Source organism: Delphinus delphis, chromosome 15 (assembly GCF_949987515.2).
Source record: "Delphinus delphis chromosome 15, mDelDel1.2, whole genome shotgun sequence".
Lineage (NCBI taxonomy): Eukaryota > Metazoa > Chordata > Mammalia > Artiodactyla > Delphinidae > Delphinus > Delphinus delphis.
This window is the reverse complement of record NC_082697.1, coordinates 81,469,596-81,483,349: the sequence shown is the minus strand read 5'-3', so window position 1 is coordinate 81,483,349 and position 13,754 is coordinate 81,469,596. Positions and strand designations below refer to the sequence as shown.

The window sequence follows — 13,754 nt, the reverse complement described above, 5'->3', positions numbered from 1 at the left end:
CACACTGTAGTAAGGCAGCCTGGTCACTGAATGTGGCTGTCCCTTCTTGGTTGGCCATCTCTTGGGTAATGATCAGGATGAAAGGGATGGGGGGCTTTCTAGACTTATTTTGAAAATCCAAGAGTCTGCCCTGACCACTTGTTGGTATGGCATTTCTTTTCTTTCCCCTAATAGCTACCCTAGGCCAGCCTGGCTGGTAGACTCTCTTGAGTACAGCCCAGCCAAAAGGGAGCCTAGAGAATTCCAGCTTAATTCTGGCCCAGCCATCAGGATTCTCTTGTTGGATTGATGTGGTTCTAGATCATGTGACTGAGGACACTGCTCTCTCCAGCTCCCCTATAGTGGCTCACACTTGCTGTGGCAGGCTAGACAGTGGCCCCAAGATTTCTGGGTCCTAATCCTTGGAACCTGTGAAGGGGATTTTGCAGATATGATTAAGTTAAGAATCTTCAGATAGGGAGATTATCCTGGATTATCCCAGTGGGCACTAAATGTAATCCCAAGTGTCCTTATAAGAGGGAGGTAGAGACAGATTTTACAACAGAGGGCAATACGATAATGGGAATAGAAGGACAAAGAGAGAGATTTGAAGACGCTGCTAAAATACTGGATTTGAAGACGAGGAAGAAGCCATGAACTAAGAAATGTAAGGAATGCAGTTCTAGAAACTGGAAAAGACATCAAAAGGGATTCTCCCCTAGAAGGAATGTGGCCCTGCAGACACTTTGGTTTCAGGTCAGTGGAAACTATTTCAGACCTCTGACCCCCAGAACTGTAAGACAATAAATGTGTGATGTTTTAAGCCACGAAGTCTGTGGTAATTTATTTCAGCAACGATGGGAAACAAATACATGTGCCACGGTGGCCAGAGTAATGGGTCTTTGTAAATTTTGTAAAAATGCCTCGTCACTCACACCTGACCCTTCTGAACAAAAGGTCTGGAAATAGGGGATAATTGGAGAAAAGGAGAAGCCATAGTTACTGGGATGTGACATCCACCACCATCCATAGTTACTTTTTCTTGTGATGAGAACTTTTAAGATGTACTCTCGGGAATTCCCTGGTGGTCGAGTGGTTAGGACTCTGCGCGTTCACTGCCGGGGGCCCGGGTTCAATCCCTAGTCAGGGAACTAAGATCCCACAAGCTGCTTAGTGTGGCAAAAAAAAAAAAAAAAAATTAAAAAATAAAGGTGTACTCTCTTAGCAGCTTTCACATATGTGCCTTCTTTGCAGGCTCTCTGAGCAGACCCTCTGCTCTATTCCCCACCAGCCCAGTCACCTCCACTCTGTCTGTGGAAGGAAAAGTTAACAAAACAACAAAGTGATACAGTATGTTTAGTTTTGTTGGAAGGGAAAAAAAGAACAGTGGGATAGCTGCTTTAACACCATCATTTCAACCTGAGGTTTTGATGGTAGTTTTTTGTGTTTTTTTTTCAATTTATAGTTTTGGCTGTGTTGGGTCTTCGTTGCTGCGCGCGGGCTTTCTCTAGTTGGGGCTACTCTTCGTCGTGGTGCGCGGGCTTCTCATGGCGGTGGCTTCGCTTGTTGCAGAGCACGGGCTCTCGAGGCGCACCAGCTCAGTAGTTGTGGTGCAGGGGCTTAGTTGCTCCGCGGCATGTGGGATCTTCCTGGATCAGGGATCAAATCCGTGTCCCCTGCATTCGCAGGTGGATTCTTAACCACTGCGCCACCAGGGAAGTCCCTGATGGTAGTTTTTTAAAATACAATGCACTTTAAGGAAATGCTCAGTTGAGCTTACTTCCAAAGCATGTATAAACAACTGATTCAATTTCCAAGTCATCTTTAAATTTCACAATAACAACTGTTTTATGTGTTGTATAGTTATCTGAACAATGTTTCAAAAGCATTTGAAACAACAAAAAGACAAAGGAATTCTCTAATGATTGAAACAGCAATGCAAACTAGCAATTTCAACACCAGAATAATTTTTTTTTTTTGAGTCTTCAATCTAGCTGAGAAGCATTACAGTCCTCAGAAGCTGCCTATTATTTAAGAGATACATGTTTCTGACCTCACTTTTCCTAAGAGAAGTGAGGCATATATAGAGAAGTGAGGTTTTCCCATAACCCTCTCAGTTGACGGGGAGGTTCTTCACTCGTTGGGGATTAAAACGAGAGAAACTCTTAACTTCCCTTTGGCCAGAAGACGTCTCTCCCTGCAGGATTTCTCAGGCCCCTTCCTTTGAGGGCTGCTTGCCCTTTAACTTCCCTTCACTCAGGCTCCATTTAGGAAAGATTGCTTAATTCACAGAAGGCACCATTATCACCAGAAAACATCTCCTGGGACCTGCTGGTTCTGGGCATGAGTAGCCTCCATAGAGTCAAGATACAGGTCTCTACCTGCTCTCTAAGTGCTAACACTTTGGGTTCAGTGTAGACACACACTAAAAGAGCCAGCGAAATTGTAGGGGCAACAAGATGGAGTAAACGCAGTGTACACAACTTGCTTGGGTGCAGGGTTGGGGAGAGGGCTGGAGCAGGCCCGGTTTGCCAGAGGTGAGTTTGGAAAGAATGATGGAGATGGAGGGTAGAGGGAGGTTGGAAGAGGTTAGAAAACACTAGAGGGTGTTCCTAGTGCCCTAGGTAATACAGAAGGAGGAAAGATAGGACGTGTGGATGGAGCCTCTCAAGACCAGGCTCCACCGCCAAAGCATTCACTCAAAAATCATTTAGGTGCCCATGTTTCAGGTACAGTTTTGGTCACAGGGGTTACAGTGATGAAGGCGACAGAAGGCCCTTAGGTGGGGGTGAGTGAGGGGTGTGAAAGGAACAGACGTGAGGGCCAGTGTGGCTGAAGCACGGGGACCGAGAAGCAGAAAAGCAGAGGCCAGGGCCACCGGCAGGCAGTGGCCGGATCTTGCAGGGCATGGCAGGCCATGGTTAGAGGTTTGGGTTTTATTCTGAAGGCAGCAACGGGACGTTTCATTCATTCTGCAACAGCCTTAGGAACTAGGTAGTCTGATCCCACTTTTACTGACGAGGACGAGCAGGGTGGGGTTAGGTAATTTGTTCAAGGTCAGCTGAAGGCTAGAGGGGCTACGAAAACCTGCCGGCTCTCCCCACCCCAGGGCCGCCTGTGCCACCCCACCGAGACTAGGTAAATACAGCCGGTGCACCCCAGGTTTCGGGGCGTGCGCGCGCCACGGCGACACTGCGCATGCGCCTCTGCCTACGGAAGCCGGGAGGGAGGGGAGGAGGGGAGGGAGGGGGAGGAGAGAGGGAGGGAGGGGGCGGGGCCGACGCTGGCGGGCGCGGGGGAAATGGCGGCGGCGGCGGCGGCGGCGGCCCCTACGGCGAACGGGACCGGAGGGAGCAGCGGGATGGAGGTGGATGCAGCAGGTAATGGGCCGCGCGGGAGCGGCTTCTGGAGACTTCCTTGGGGGCGCGTCAAGGCCGTCCTGGACTCCCGGGAGAAGTCGGGAGGGCGGGTCAAAAGCGAGCTCCCTGGGTTAACTTGCGGGAGGGATGTATGGCCCGACTCTGCCGTCTCTCACTCCCGTCTCCCGGGAGGACTCTCACCCCCTCTTTCTCCTCCCTTAGTCGTGCCCAGCGTGATGGCCTCCGGAGTGACTGGCAGCGTTTCAGTCGCTCTTCATCCCCTCGTCATTCTCAACATCTCAGATCATTGGATTCGCATGCGCTCGCAGGAGGGGCGGCCTATGCAGGGTGAGTGTTCGGCGTAATTCTCCAGCCTCCTCTCCTTGGTCACCTCCCCCAAATGGTGGTCTTTCCCCTTCCTTTACTGAAGCCAGTTCCTCCTCCGCAGATCACCGTTTCCCTAATATTTGGTTCACACTGACCTCAGACCCTCAAGCTATAATGATTAGGGAAGTTTGGGGTTTCCTTACCCTCACCTCTTATGTGTCCTTCTCTCATCCAGTGATTGGGGCTCTGATCGGGAAGCAGGAGGGCCGAAATATCGAGGTGATGAACTCCTTTGAGCTGCTGTCCCACACCGTGGAAGAGAAGATTATCATTGACAAGGAATATTATTACACCAAGGAGGAGCAGTGTGAGAGGGGAATAGACGTGGGGGAGAGGAGTGGGAGTGGGGAAAAAAAGCAGAGTGGGGAAGATGGAGAGGGTCGGGAAAAAAAGTAAACAGGATAGGACGAGAACGGAGGAAAAGTGAAGCTAGAGTAGCTGAAGAGACCTTAGAAAAAGGACACATTCAGTTATTCCCTGCAAAGAAAGTGAGAAGACTGAGGAGATTAATTATTCTAAATAGAACCAACATGGGAAGGGGAGAAGCTGGTAAAAATACACCAGGAATTTCAAATTAAGGAAGGATGGTTTCAAGAAATATTCTGGCCCCTTCCTCTCCAGTTAAACAGGTATTCAAGGAGCTGGAGTTCCTCGGTTGGTACACCACAGGGGGGCCGCCTGACCCCTCCGACATCCACGTCCATAAGCAGGTATACACACTCACACTTGTGCATACTGGGGCAGAGACTAGAGGATGAGGGGAAGATGGGCCCTGACACTTGTGTGTATTCTCCCCCTCTTCCAGGTGTGCGAGATAATTGAGAGTCCTCTGTTTCTTAAGTTGAACCCTATGACCAAGCACACAGATGTGAGTAAAACTGACCCCGTGTCCACTTTGTCCTGCTTGTCCATCACTATGGCCATCTTTCATTCTCATCCTGCTATCTTTAACTGTATGACATTTTTATTGAATTGAATCTCTTTTGCAGTTTACCAGCTGTGAGACTTTGGGTTAGTCACTTAACCTCTAAAGTGCATTTTCCCCGTGTGTAAAATGGGGTAATTCCTACTTCACTAGGTCCTTTGGAAGATTAGATGAGAAAATGTAATGTGAAAGGGCCAAGCCCAAGTTTTTGGCACTTAACATATAGGTTCAGGTGTGTTTGATGTCAGTAAGAGCTATTCTCCCATCTCTTCTTTACAGCTTCCCGTCAGCGTTTTTGAGTCTGTCATAGATATAATCAATGGAGAGGTAGGTAATGCCCTGCCCTTCAACCCTCAGATTCTGCTCCTGGCATTTCCTCCTTTTGACTGTGTGTGCCCTGTAGGCCACAATGCTGTTTGCTGAGCTGACCTACACTCTGGCCACAGAGGAAGCTGAACGCATTGGTGTGGACCACGTGGCACGAATGACAGCAACAGGCAGTGGAGAGAACTCCACTGGTAGGGGAGGCTGGAGGGGCTTCCTAAGTGGGGGTGGAAGGTGTGGCCCCACTCCTTCTCCACCTTGGCCTGTCCCTGTCCCCCTGCAGTGGCTGAACACCTGATCGCACAGCACAGTGCCATCAAGATGCTGCACAGCCGCGTCAAGCTCATCTTGGAGTACGTCAAGGCCTCCGAAGCAGGTAGGACAGGTGTCTCCCCGGCACTTGAACCCCTTTTCCTCTCCCTCCTGGGGAAGCGACAGCATCCACGTTAACGCAGCCTCTGTTGTGCCTTTAGGCGAGGTCCCCTTTAACCATGAGATCCTGCGTGAGGCCTATGCTCTGTGTCACTGCCTCCCAGTGCTCAGCACAGACAAGTTCAAGACAGACTTCTACGATGTGAGTGTAAAGCCCAGGACAGGGAGGTGGGGCTTGCACCGTCATTTCTGCACGCAGGACCTGGGACCTGGCTGTTCCCTGGGCATGCAGCGGGGGACCCAGAGCCCCTGGGGAACTGGCTCTTTCTGTTCCCTCGCAGCAATGCAATGACGTGGGGCTCATGGCCTACCTTGGCACCATCACCAAGACGTGCAACACCATGAACCAGTTTGTGAACAAGTTCAATGTCCTCTATGACCGACAAGGCATTGGCAGGCGGATGCGGGGGCTCTTCTTCTGATGAGAGGATACTTGAAAGGATGCAGCACAGGGGTCGGACAGCTGTCGAGAGGAGGGTGCTACACTCCATTTAGAGAAACCTGTTGCTAATAAAAGGGGAGCAGCCCCTCCGCACCCCTTCTAGTGGCTCTGTCCTCTCTGTTAGGTGCCACGCTCTTTTGGATCTTAAAGCCTTGATCCTACAGGCTCAGTGGATGGCCAAGAAGTGTTTCTCAGTTACTGCAGCACTGAGTGTTTACCACAGGGAGGTATGTGCCTGAACCCCAGGAGGCAGAGGTACTCGTGTCCATACTTTGAGACTATGAACTGGAGCGGGGGAGGGAGTGGAGACCCCGTGCAGTCTCTTATCAGTGCCTGGCAGGCAGAGCAAGAACTCCCCTGAGTAGACTATGAGTGGCTGGAATAAGACAAGCATAAAGGGAAAAGACAGGAATCTAGAAAACTCAAAATACCCTGTTTTAACAGAAGGCAGCAAATCTACACACACTTTATTAGCAAAATGAGTAAGTAAAACAAGTGCAGCTTGGGAAAAAGAAGGGATCCTCCTTTCCCCTCAAGGGCATCTCTAGGTCTTTAAAGTAAGGGGGATTAGGACCATATGCAGAGTAGATACCAGTGTCTCAAGCGACTCGAATCACACAAAAGTGACCCGTGTCCGGGCGGCATTGACCTGCCAGACGTTCAGCTCCTCGTACTCGTCTAGGGCCGCCTGGAACTGAGCAGGTGTGAAGCCGCGAGACACGCAGCGCTGCTCTGCCTCGGAATACCGGACACTGCGGCCCTCCGAGGCCAACTCACGGACAGTGGCAAATATCACATCCGCTGGTCTCTGGGTCCTGGAGGAAACAAGCATGGGTGTGCAAGGTCAGGGACAACAAGAACACCCAGTACCAACAGAACAGCAGTGGTCAGGGTTAGAATTCTGAGGCCAACATCACAGACACAGGGATGCAGAAGCCACAGGATAAATTTTCTGCTCAAGAAGGTCAAGGTAACTCCTGACATCCTTCACTAAGCCGCTCACCTGGCTGCTTGCCCCTTGTCACCCAGAAGGGAGTCCTTGGACATCTCCATTAGCCGTATGGCTTCATTCACATCCTCCTTCTCCACTGTGTCCACCATTCGCAGACGTGCCTAAGGGGAAGGTAGGGAGAGATGGGAACGGGAGGAGGGGGGTGGAACAAAGTCAGGGACCCCCCCCCCACAGCTCCAGCTTTAAGGTTGGGCAACCCACGTGTTCCTACTCACAAAGGAGTAGAGGCCCCTCCCCTCCCGCCAAGCATCCGCAGTGTGGGGCCGGCACTGTCAGACCGAGACAAGTGCAATGCCCAGGGCAGCGTCCAGCAATTGCCCAAGTCTCCGCCTCTCAACACTGGCCAGTCCCGGTGTTCAGCTGTCCTGTGAGGGAGACCAGACCCTTCTGAACTCCACTGGGCTCCCCACCACGACAGATGGAGCTTGGGGAGCTCAGCCAAGAAAGCAACTGGCAGAGAGATAGTGTCCCTGGGGCTCGGGAAGTGCTAGCTCAGCAGTAGGTCAGGTAATCACACTACCTGCACGAACAGCACTTTGGAGCCCCCAGGACTAAGGTCCAAGATGTGAGGACAGAAATGAACGTTCCTAGCACAGGATCTGGGACACAGGGAGTGAAGTTAACTCATCCACCCCCTCGGTGAGGTCGGAGAAGCAGGGAGAAGGCCTTTCCCTCCACGGACGCTGGCCATGCCCTGCTGGAGCAGCAAGTACCCACAGTGCGGTAGCACGGAGAGGACCACTATCTGCACTGTCAGCACTTTAGCCCCGGCAGGGCCTGCGCGGAGGGAGGCCGCGAGAGGGGCCACGTTAAGGCAGGCTGCCCAGTACAGCCCAAATGGACCATCCTCCAGCAGGACAGACTGGCACTCACCAGAGCAGTGGACAGTCGCAGGATAGCCAGTAGAGTCCGGGCGGAAGTGTAGGTGGCGTCCTTACTGGCCCAGGCCTCGCGCCTCATCTCCACATACGCTGCTGTGATGTAGTCGGCCAGAGACTCTGGCACCGTGGGCTGCTTCTCCTGGCACATAGCTATGTAACGTCTGTGGGAAAGCAGGAGAGAGGGGTGCAAAGAGTATGTTTTTTCTGCATTAAGAGTTTTACTTTGGGGGGGGGGTATTTTTAAGTAGAAAAAAAATCAGCAGATGAGTATTTGCTTGCTTAAGTATCACTGATGGATTTCTCCAAATGCTGCATTTCAAATTATTCCCCAATTTTTAGGAAAATGGCCTTTACATGAATATGACAAATCCACCTGTCTTAAGAGGCGGTTTTGTTAACTTCAAGTGAATAGGTAAAAAGAAGAAAAAGTTGAGGAATCCCTGGGAGTCCCTGGACAGACTCCATGGAGAGAATAGTGCTATCAAGTATCTGTACAGCAGGATGCAGCTTTGCCAAAAATCTGAACCTGTCTCAACCCTGAGATGGGCAGGTGGTGGAGGTAGCATGAAAGGCAGGTTCTGTGTCATGGTCTCCCGTGGCCAGGCTGGGGGGACCTTGACTCACTGTTCTTAGACTCAGGACATGTGGTGGAGGAGGAGTGAAAGCTTTTCAAGAGACGCACACACAGGCCAAGACACTGCCACCCATGGCACTTGGGCAAGTACACCAGTCCTCGCCCAGCTCTCCTACCTCATAAGCTTCATGTCCAAAGGTTCAAACTGGGCGGGGGGCTGCCGGCTGTGCTGGTGCACATAGGTGATGTGCTGGGCCAACCTGGGAAGAGGGGAGACAAGTAGGAACCCTGTCTCTTTGGTGCTACACGTCACACCCAAACTCTACATCCTGGCCCCTCACCTCTCCACCTCACAGCCTGGCAGGGACAAACTTTCAACCCTGACCCACTCTTAACAACTGCCGAGCAGCCCCTGCTGTATGAGGGAAAGGTTGTGGAGTTTCCATGAGCAGACAATGCGTTTTCCAATTTCTCCTCCAACTCCAGAGACTGTTACTAAGGGGTGTCTCCTCGAGTGCTGAGCTGCATTCACCTCAGGTCGTTGTCTCGGTCAGGCCGGTCCTGGATCAGCCAGAGAAGGTCAAATCGGGAGAGCAGCGCAGCAGGAAGCTGTATGTTCTGCTCCAGGCTGCGGCGAGGGTTGTAGCGCCCATAGGCAGGGTTGGCGGCAGCCAGGATGGAGCAGCGGGCATTGAGCGTTGTGAGGATGCCCGCCTTGGCAATGGAGATGGTTTGCTGCTCCATGACCTCGTGGATGGCCGTGCGGTCAGCCTCCGCCATCTTGTCAAATTCATCAATGCAGCACACACCCTGGTCAGCCAGCACGAGGGCGCCACCCTCCAAGGTCAGCTCTCCACTCATGGAGTCTCTCAGCACAGCTGCTGTGAGCCCCACTCCGGAGGAGCCGCGGCCTGTTGTGTACTGGCCTGAACAAAAGGGCCAGGGAGAAAGAAAATAGACATGTTTAGGAAAAGCAGAGAACAAGGGAGCAACAACGGGGCAAAGGACAGAAGAAACAGGGCTAGTGAGGCAAGGCCTGTACTGAACTGCTCTGACCCAGCCAGGCCTTCCCAAGGCAGCTGCAGGTCTGTGGGTGGTGGCACTGAATCTCCATTCCCCAACGCTCCCAGAAGAGAACAAACACGGACGCGTGGTGGTCCTACTCCTGCCCTCAGTTTGCCTTTCCCAGGATCTGACTACTCACTGCGGGGGGCCAGGCGGTCAATGTAAGACAGGAGCTGAGACTTGGCCACACCAGGATCCCCCATCAGGCAGATGTTGATGTTGCCTGGAGGAAGGGAAGGAAGCCCCTGAATGACTATTCCTTCAATGCAAGTCGTCCAAACACAGAGAAAAGTGCTTTCGAGATCTGCCCCCATCATGCCCAGCACCATTTCTTTTAATCCCACCCCGTGCCCTGGAAGCCAAGACGCCTGCTCTTTTATTGTGGCCTATGGGACACGGGCCCTGGTCACCCATCCTTTCTTCCTGAACGCTGCACTCACCCCTGATCTTCATGCCTCGAGGAGACTGGTCCACCCCTCCCACCAGCAGGAGCAGCAGTGCCTTCTTCACATCCTCGTGCCCATAGATCTCTGGGGCGATGGAGGCTGCCAACTTTTCATAGAAATCCTCCTCTGTGGGAAAGGGAAAAGTAAAAGCGTTTTCTGGGGGATAAAAAGTGCTCGGATGAAACTCACATTCCCAGTCTTTCCCCCGACCCCTCACCTGCAATTTGCCTCAGTTCCTCCCTGCTCAGTTCTCCTGCCCCAGACTCATCATCCTCACTCTTACTCATCTTCACAATCCGATGGGCTTCCAGGTAAGTTTCCGAGAGTAAACCCTTGGGCAGGAAGATGCCAGGGTATGGATGAAGTTCTTTAACTTGCCCATCCACGTGATTCCCTCAGGAGTTCCTAACAAAACCTTTCGTTCTGCTTTGGTGTCCTGCTATTGACACTTTTCTCTGTGGGGCTGGATAAGAATAAGGGGATAAGAAGAAAAAGGAAAAACCACCTCCTCATTTTAAACTCCCTTTCTCACCTGGACCATCTGTCGGAACCCAGCGCGCAGGACTGGCAAGAAGATACCGGTGACGCTGACATGGTCCCCGGGCTGGGCAATCCTTGTGTTCTCTCCTTCTACCAGCACCGTGATGCTGCGAGGGATATTTCCCACGGGCACTTGGTCGCTCTGGGGGAGAAGGGTACGTGAGGCCTCCGAAGACTAACCTCCCCTCCCCAGGCACACTGCTCTTCCGCTTCCTGGCCTGCTCGGCCTCACAGAAGCCCACAGGAGGGAAGCTGAGCTCTCCTTTACCTCTTCCCAACTTAATCAGAAAGTTCCAGTTAAACTTCCTTGCTGCTCTTGATGACTTCTCTGCCTCAGCTCCTCTCTCGCTTGTTCTAATTTCTTCCTCCTACTCCAGTGGACTCCCAAGCTCCACCTTCCCTGGGTCCTGGACCACACACCCCAAACTCACATGTTCTTGCATCTTCATATCCTGGAATTTGATGAACTTGGAGCCACGTGTCTGTAGGTACAGCCGCCCTCCTGAGCGGTTGGTCTGGCACTCCTGGCTCGGGCACATGATCAGAGGCATGAAAGTGGGAGACTGGATCTAAGATACAAAAAAGGAAACACCAAAGGAAATCATAAGAAAAGGAGCCCTTTAGAGTCAGTTACTTGAATCACATTCCTCTTTGTCACAAAAGCCAGGGAACTTTCGAATGTCTTACGTTATCCCTAGTAGATGTCAACAAACACAAAAAACATAGAATGTACAAAAAGACCACTCCACGCTAAAAAGAAAATGAAAGGTGAACACACCAGCATGCTTTACAGTAATCAGAGAATATAACAAGTGAACGTCAGCAGACAAAACTAGTTCTTACAAAATGCACTGTTCGTTGCTCCATACATACCGGCTGATAGGTCTCTGCCCCACACTGGTCACACGTGTAAGTGGCCACCACCATCCTGGGTTTGACTTCAGAGACACGAGTGACAATTCCACGCACTGTTACCAATTTCCCCACAGAGTCAGCCCGTACTTCCCGGATCACGCGAGGCTTGTTACTACTGGGACCTTGAAAATACAGCTCACTAAGGGAAAAAACTGTCGTTAGCAAGGCTCTGGGGATCAAACCCCACACCCTTCCCAACCGAGACCACTCACAATCTGCGCATAAGTTCAGGAGGATACTGGTTCTGGGGGCTCCGGGCTGCCCCAGGGTCCCGGGTCCGCTGCTCCATCATCAACCGGTGCTCAATGTAAACGTCCAGAACATCTTTATTTACCACCTAAAGGAAAAGGCAAAAACCAGGATGGTGAAAGGACAGCACGTAAAGGGGGCCAGCAGAAATCACTGCCCCCTTTCTGCCAGCTTGGAAAGCCAGCTTTCTGCCCCCCCAAGAACCTTCTCGAAAAATACCTAAGTTCCATGCCCTGCATTTTTCTCACCTCCCTCTCCTTGTACTGAGGCAGCAGCTCTTGTATAGCATCAGCGAAGAGCTTAGCATAGCGCTTGGTGTTCTCACAAATTGAATCCACCAGCTCAGGGTCATCCTCAGCTACATCATCTAGGTCTATGTACACTGCCACTTGCTCCCGATGAGCCAATCGAACCTGGGGTGGAGAGGAGATAGCCACGGGGCCAAATTTACCTTACCAGTGTTGACAAGCAAAAATCTGTCACCACAAGCTCAGCACACAGGTCCCAGGCCCCACATGGGAGAAACAGCAGTGTGAGACAGAACAAGACTCACTTCTCAGCCCCCCAACCCCTGAAAATACCTTAATTATTGTGAATCTAGTGATACACTGGTATCAGGTATAGTGTTAAGCTTGTAACTTACACAAAAATGCATTTGCTAATAGCTCTTATAGCTTAAGTCACTGCCCCATTCCCTCTACCCAACCTTAGACTTACCAACTGGTTGCCATACTTGAACTGCTTCTTGCCAAATTCATCATCCTGGTAAAACTCTTGTAGAAACTTCTTCACCTTTTCTATAAGAAAAGCGTAAAACCGTAAAAGTCAACCTTTCTTCAGATACCTTACTGCAAAACCCGTCTGAGAGAAATCTAAGAAACTCACCTCCATTTAAAATCAGATCGATGAACTCATCAATCGAAACAACATTCAAATAAGCCTACCTAATTCTCCCCAAACAGGGCAGAACTCTTTTTCACAAGCCTGTTTTGGCCTAGGGAAGAAAAAGCGGCCCCGGGCAGTTTAGAGCATTAACCGATACCCTCCCCGCAGGGGAATTCCACTCTCTGCCTTAGTTAGAAATCTCAGTACCGTTTCCTAAGGGCCTCCCACAGCCGGCAACACACTCAGGTCTCAAGGTTCTCAGCGTTTCTTCTACGCGTTTTATTCTCCTTTTCTTTCAGTCCCCTAAACCGCTGCCCTCACTGGGATCTCCGCCACCAGGCCCGTCCTCCGCCCCACCCCCTCTCCCGCCACGGCTTCCGCTCTTAGTAAACAAAGAAGCACATGGGCCCAGATGCCGCCGCCTCACAGCCCGGGATTCCTCCGCCCAAGGCGGGAGCCCGTCCGGCGATTGGCCGGCTCGTCAAGGGCCACATCGTCCCACCCCACCACTTCCTCCCTCTGCCTCTGATAAGCACCCCAATTCCAGGCAGGCCCCCACCCTCAGCAGCTCTCTCCGAGGCCACCGCGCGGAAGGACACTGTTTACACACGACACTCCTTCCAGCGGCGTCGCGCAACTTCCGCCCGCCTCCACTTCCGCTTGGAGGTGGGCCTAACGCGGCCAATCCCGGAGCGCAGCGGCCGGCCTGCCCGCCCCCCGAGCTTCGGCGCGTCTCTGGCGCTCGGAGCACCTAAGAGCGCGGAGGGAAGTGGGACTACGGGTAGCCGACCCTGAACCTTTTGACAGGGTTCCCTGAGATCCTGGTCTCCCCTTGGCGCGACCCTTCCTTCTGGAACTTACAGCCAGGGTGTCCGCCCACCCACCACGACCCCTACTTCTTTTCCCGTACGCGGTTACCAGCTTTCCCCCGACCTCGGCGCCCCGTGCGCATCCCAGGCACCGCGTGCCTCCAACCCGCCACCTCCCGACCCTGCCTCGGGCCTCGCGCGCCGAACCCGGCCCCCCGGGACCCCCGCTCACCCAAACAGGTGTTGACCAGGAAACTTCCCGCGCAGGACGCCCCTCCCACACTTGCAGACCCTCACCTTTCTCGAGCGCGTAGTCCTTAAGTGCCATTGCTGCTGAGGGCTGTGCGGCAGCAGTTCGCGGGCTCTGAGCTCTCACTCCCCGGACAGCTAAAAACGTCCGCGCGGCGGACTGCAGGCGACCAACCGAAATTGGCGCGAAACGTCGCTCCCCACGTGACCAGCGCCGCTGAGTGCGGGCCAATCGGAGAAGATGCCCTCTGCCCCTCCCGCTCGCCACGGGCCCCTGCCAC

The 13,754-nt window shown here is 52.5% G+C and overlaps 2 protein-coding genes across 6 annotated transcripts; one reads left to right on the top strand and one right to left on the bottom strand.

Annotated features, from left to right (window-relative positions):
* Positions 1-3,257: 3,257 nt before the first annotated feature.
* On the top strand, positions 3,258-5,964 carry COPS6 (COP9 signalosome subunit 6). Of its 2 annotated transcripts, none has more exons than XM_060032365.1 (10): positions 3,258-3,359; positions 3,561-3,686; positions 3,901-4,032; positions 4,347-4,435; positions 4,531-4,593; positions 4,930-4,977; positions 5,054-5,168; positions 5,258-5,350; positions 5,430-5,548; positions 5,688-5,964. In XM_060032365.1, the coding sequence occupies exons 1-10, from the start codon at positions 3,281-3,283 to the stop codon at positions 5,826-5,828; spliced, it is 1,005 nt and encodes a 334-aa protein (XP_059888348.1). In that variant the 5' UTR covers positions 3,258-3,280; the 3' UTR covers positions 5,829-5,964. The 2 variants fall into 2 exon arrangements, with proteins under 2 accessions (XP_059888348.1, XP_059888349.1); XM_060032366.1 differs by having other exon boundaries at positions 5,448-5,548; positions 5,688-5,963.
* A 334-nt stretch (positions 5,965-6,298) lies between these two features.
* Positions 6,299-13,649, bottom strand: MCM7 (minichromosome maintenance complex component 7). Of its 4 annotated transcripts, none has more exons than XM_060032355.1 (15): positions 13,522-13,649; positions 12,248-12,327; positions 11,779-11,943; positions 11,494-11,618; positions 11,240-11,420; positions 10,798-10,935; positions 10,359-10,508; positions 10,044-10,158; positions 9,821-9,952; positions 9,520-9,603; positions 8,848-9,241; positions 8,492-8,575; positions 7,734-7,902; positions 6,852-6,961; positions 6,299-6,663 (listed from the first exon to the last, which is right to left on the bottom strand). In XM_060032355.1, the coding sequence occupies exons 1-15, from the start codon at positions 13,550-13,552 to the stop codon at positions 6,462-6,464; spliced, it is 2,160 nt and encodes a 719-aa protein (XP_059888338.1). In that variant the 5' UTR covers positions 13,553-13,649; the 3' UTR covers positions 6,299-6,461. The 4 variants fall into 4 exon arrangements, with proteins under 4 accessions (XP_059888338.1, XP_059888340.1, XP_059888341.1 ...); XM_060032357.1 differs by lacking the exon at positions 13,522-13,649 and adding an exon at positions 12,623-12,650; XM_060032358.1 differs by lacking the exon at positions 13,522-13,649 and adding an exon at positions 12,416-12,447.
* Positions 13,650-13,754: the final 105 nt, after the last annotated feature.

Bases quoted from the DNA above. Each gene is read 5' to 3' on its own strand.
- COPS6 (XM_060032365.1), top strand. From the start codon at position 3,281: ATGGCGGCGGCGGCGGCGGCGGCGGCCCCTACGGCGAACGGGACCGGA. The intron at 4,978-5,053 runs GTAGGTAATGCC...TGTGCCCTGTAG, and splicing joins TAGATATAATCAATGGAGAG to GCCACAATGCTGTTTGCTGA. The intron at 5,351-5,429 runs GTAGGACAGGTG...ACGTTAACGCAG, and splicing joins CGTCAAGGCCTCCGAAGCAG to CCTCTGTTGTGCCTTTAGGC.
- MCM7 (XM_060032355.1), bottom strand. From the start codon at position 13,552: ATGGCACTTAAGGACTACGCGCTCGAGAAAG. The intron at 12,328-13,521 runs GTGAGGGTCTGC...CTTTTCTTATAG, and splicing joins GGACTACGCGCTCGAGAAAG to AAAAGGTGAAGAAGTTTCTA. The intron at 9,953-10,043 runs GTGAGGGGTCGG...CCTTTCCCACAG, and splicing joins GGAACTGAGGCAAATTGCAG to AGGAGGATTTCTATGAAAAG.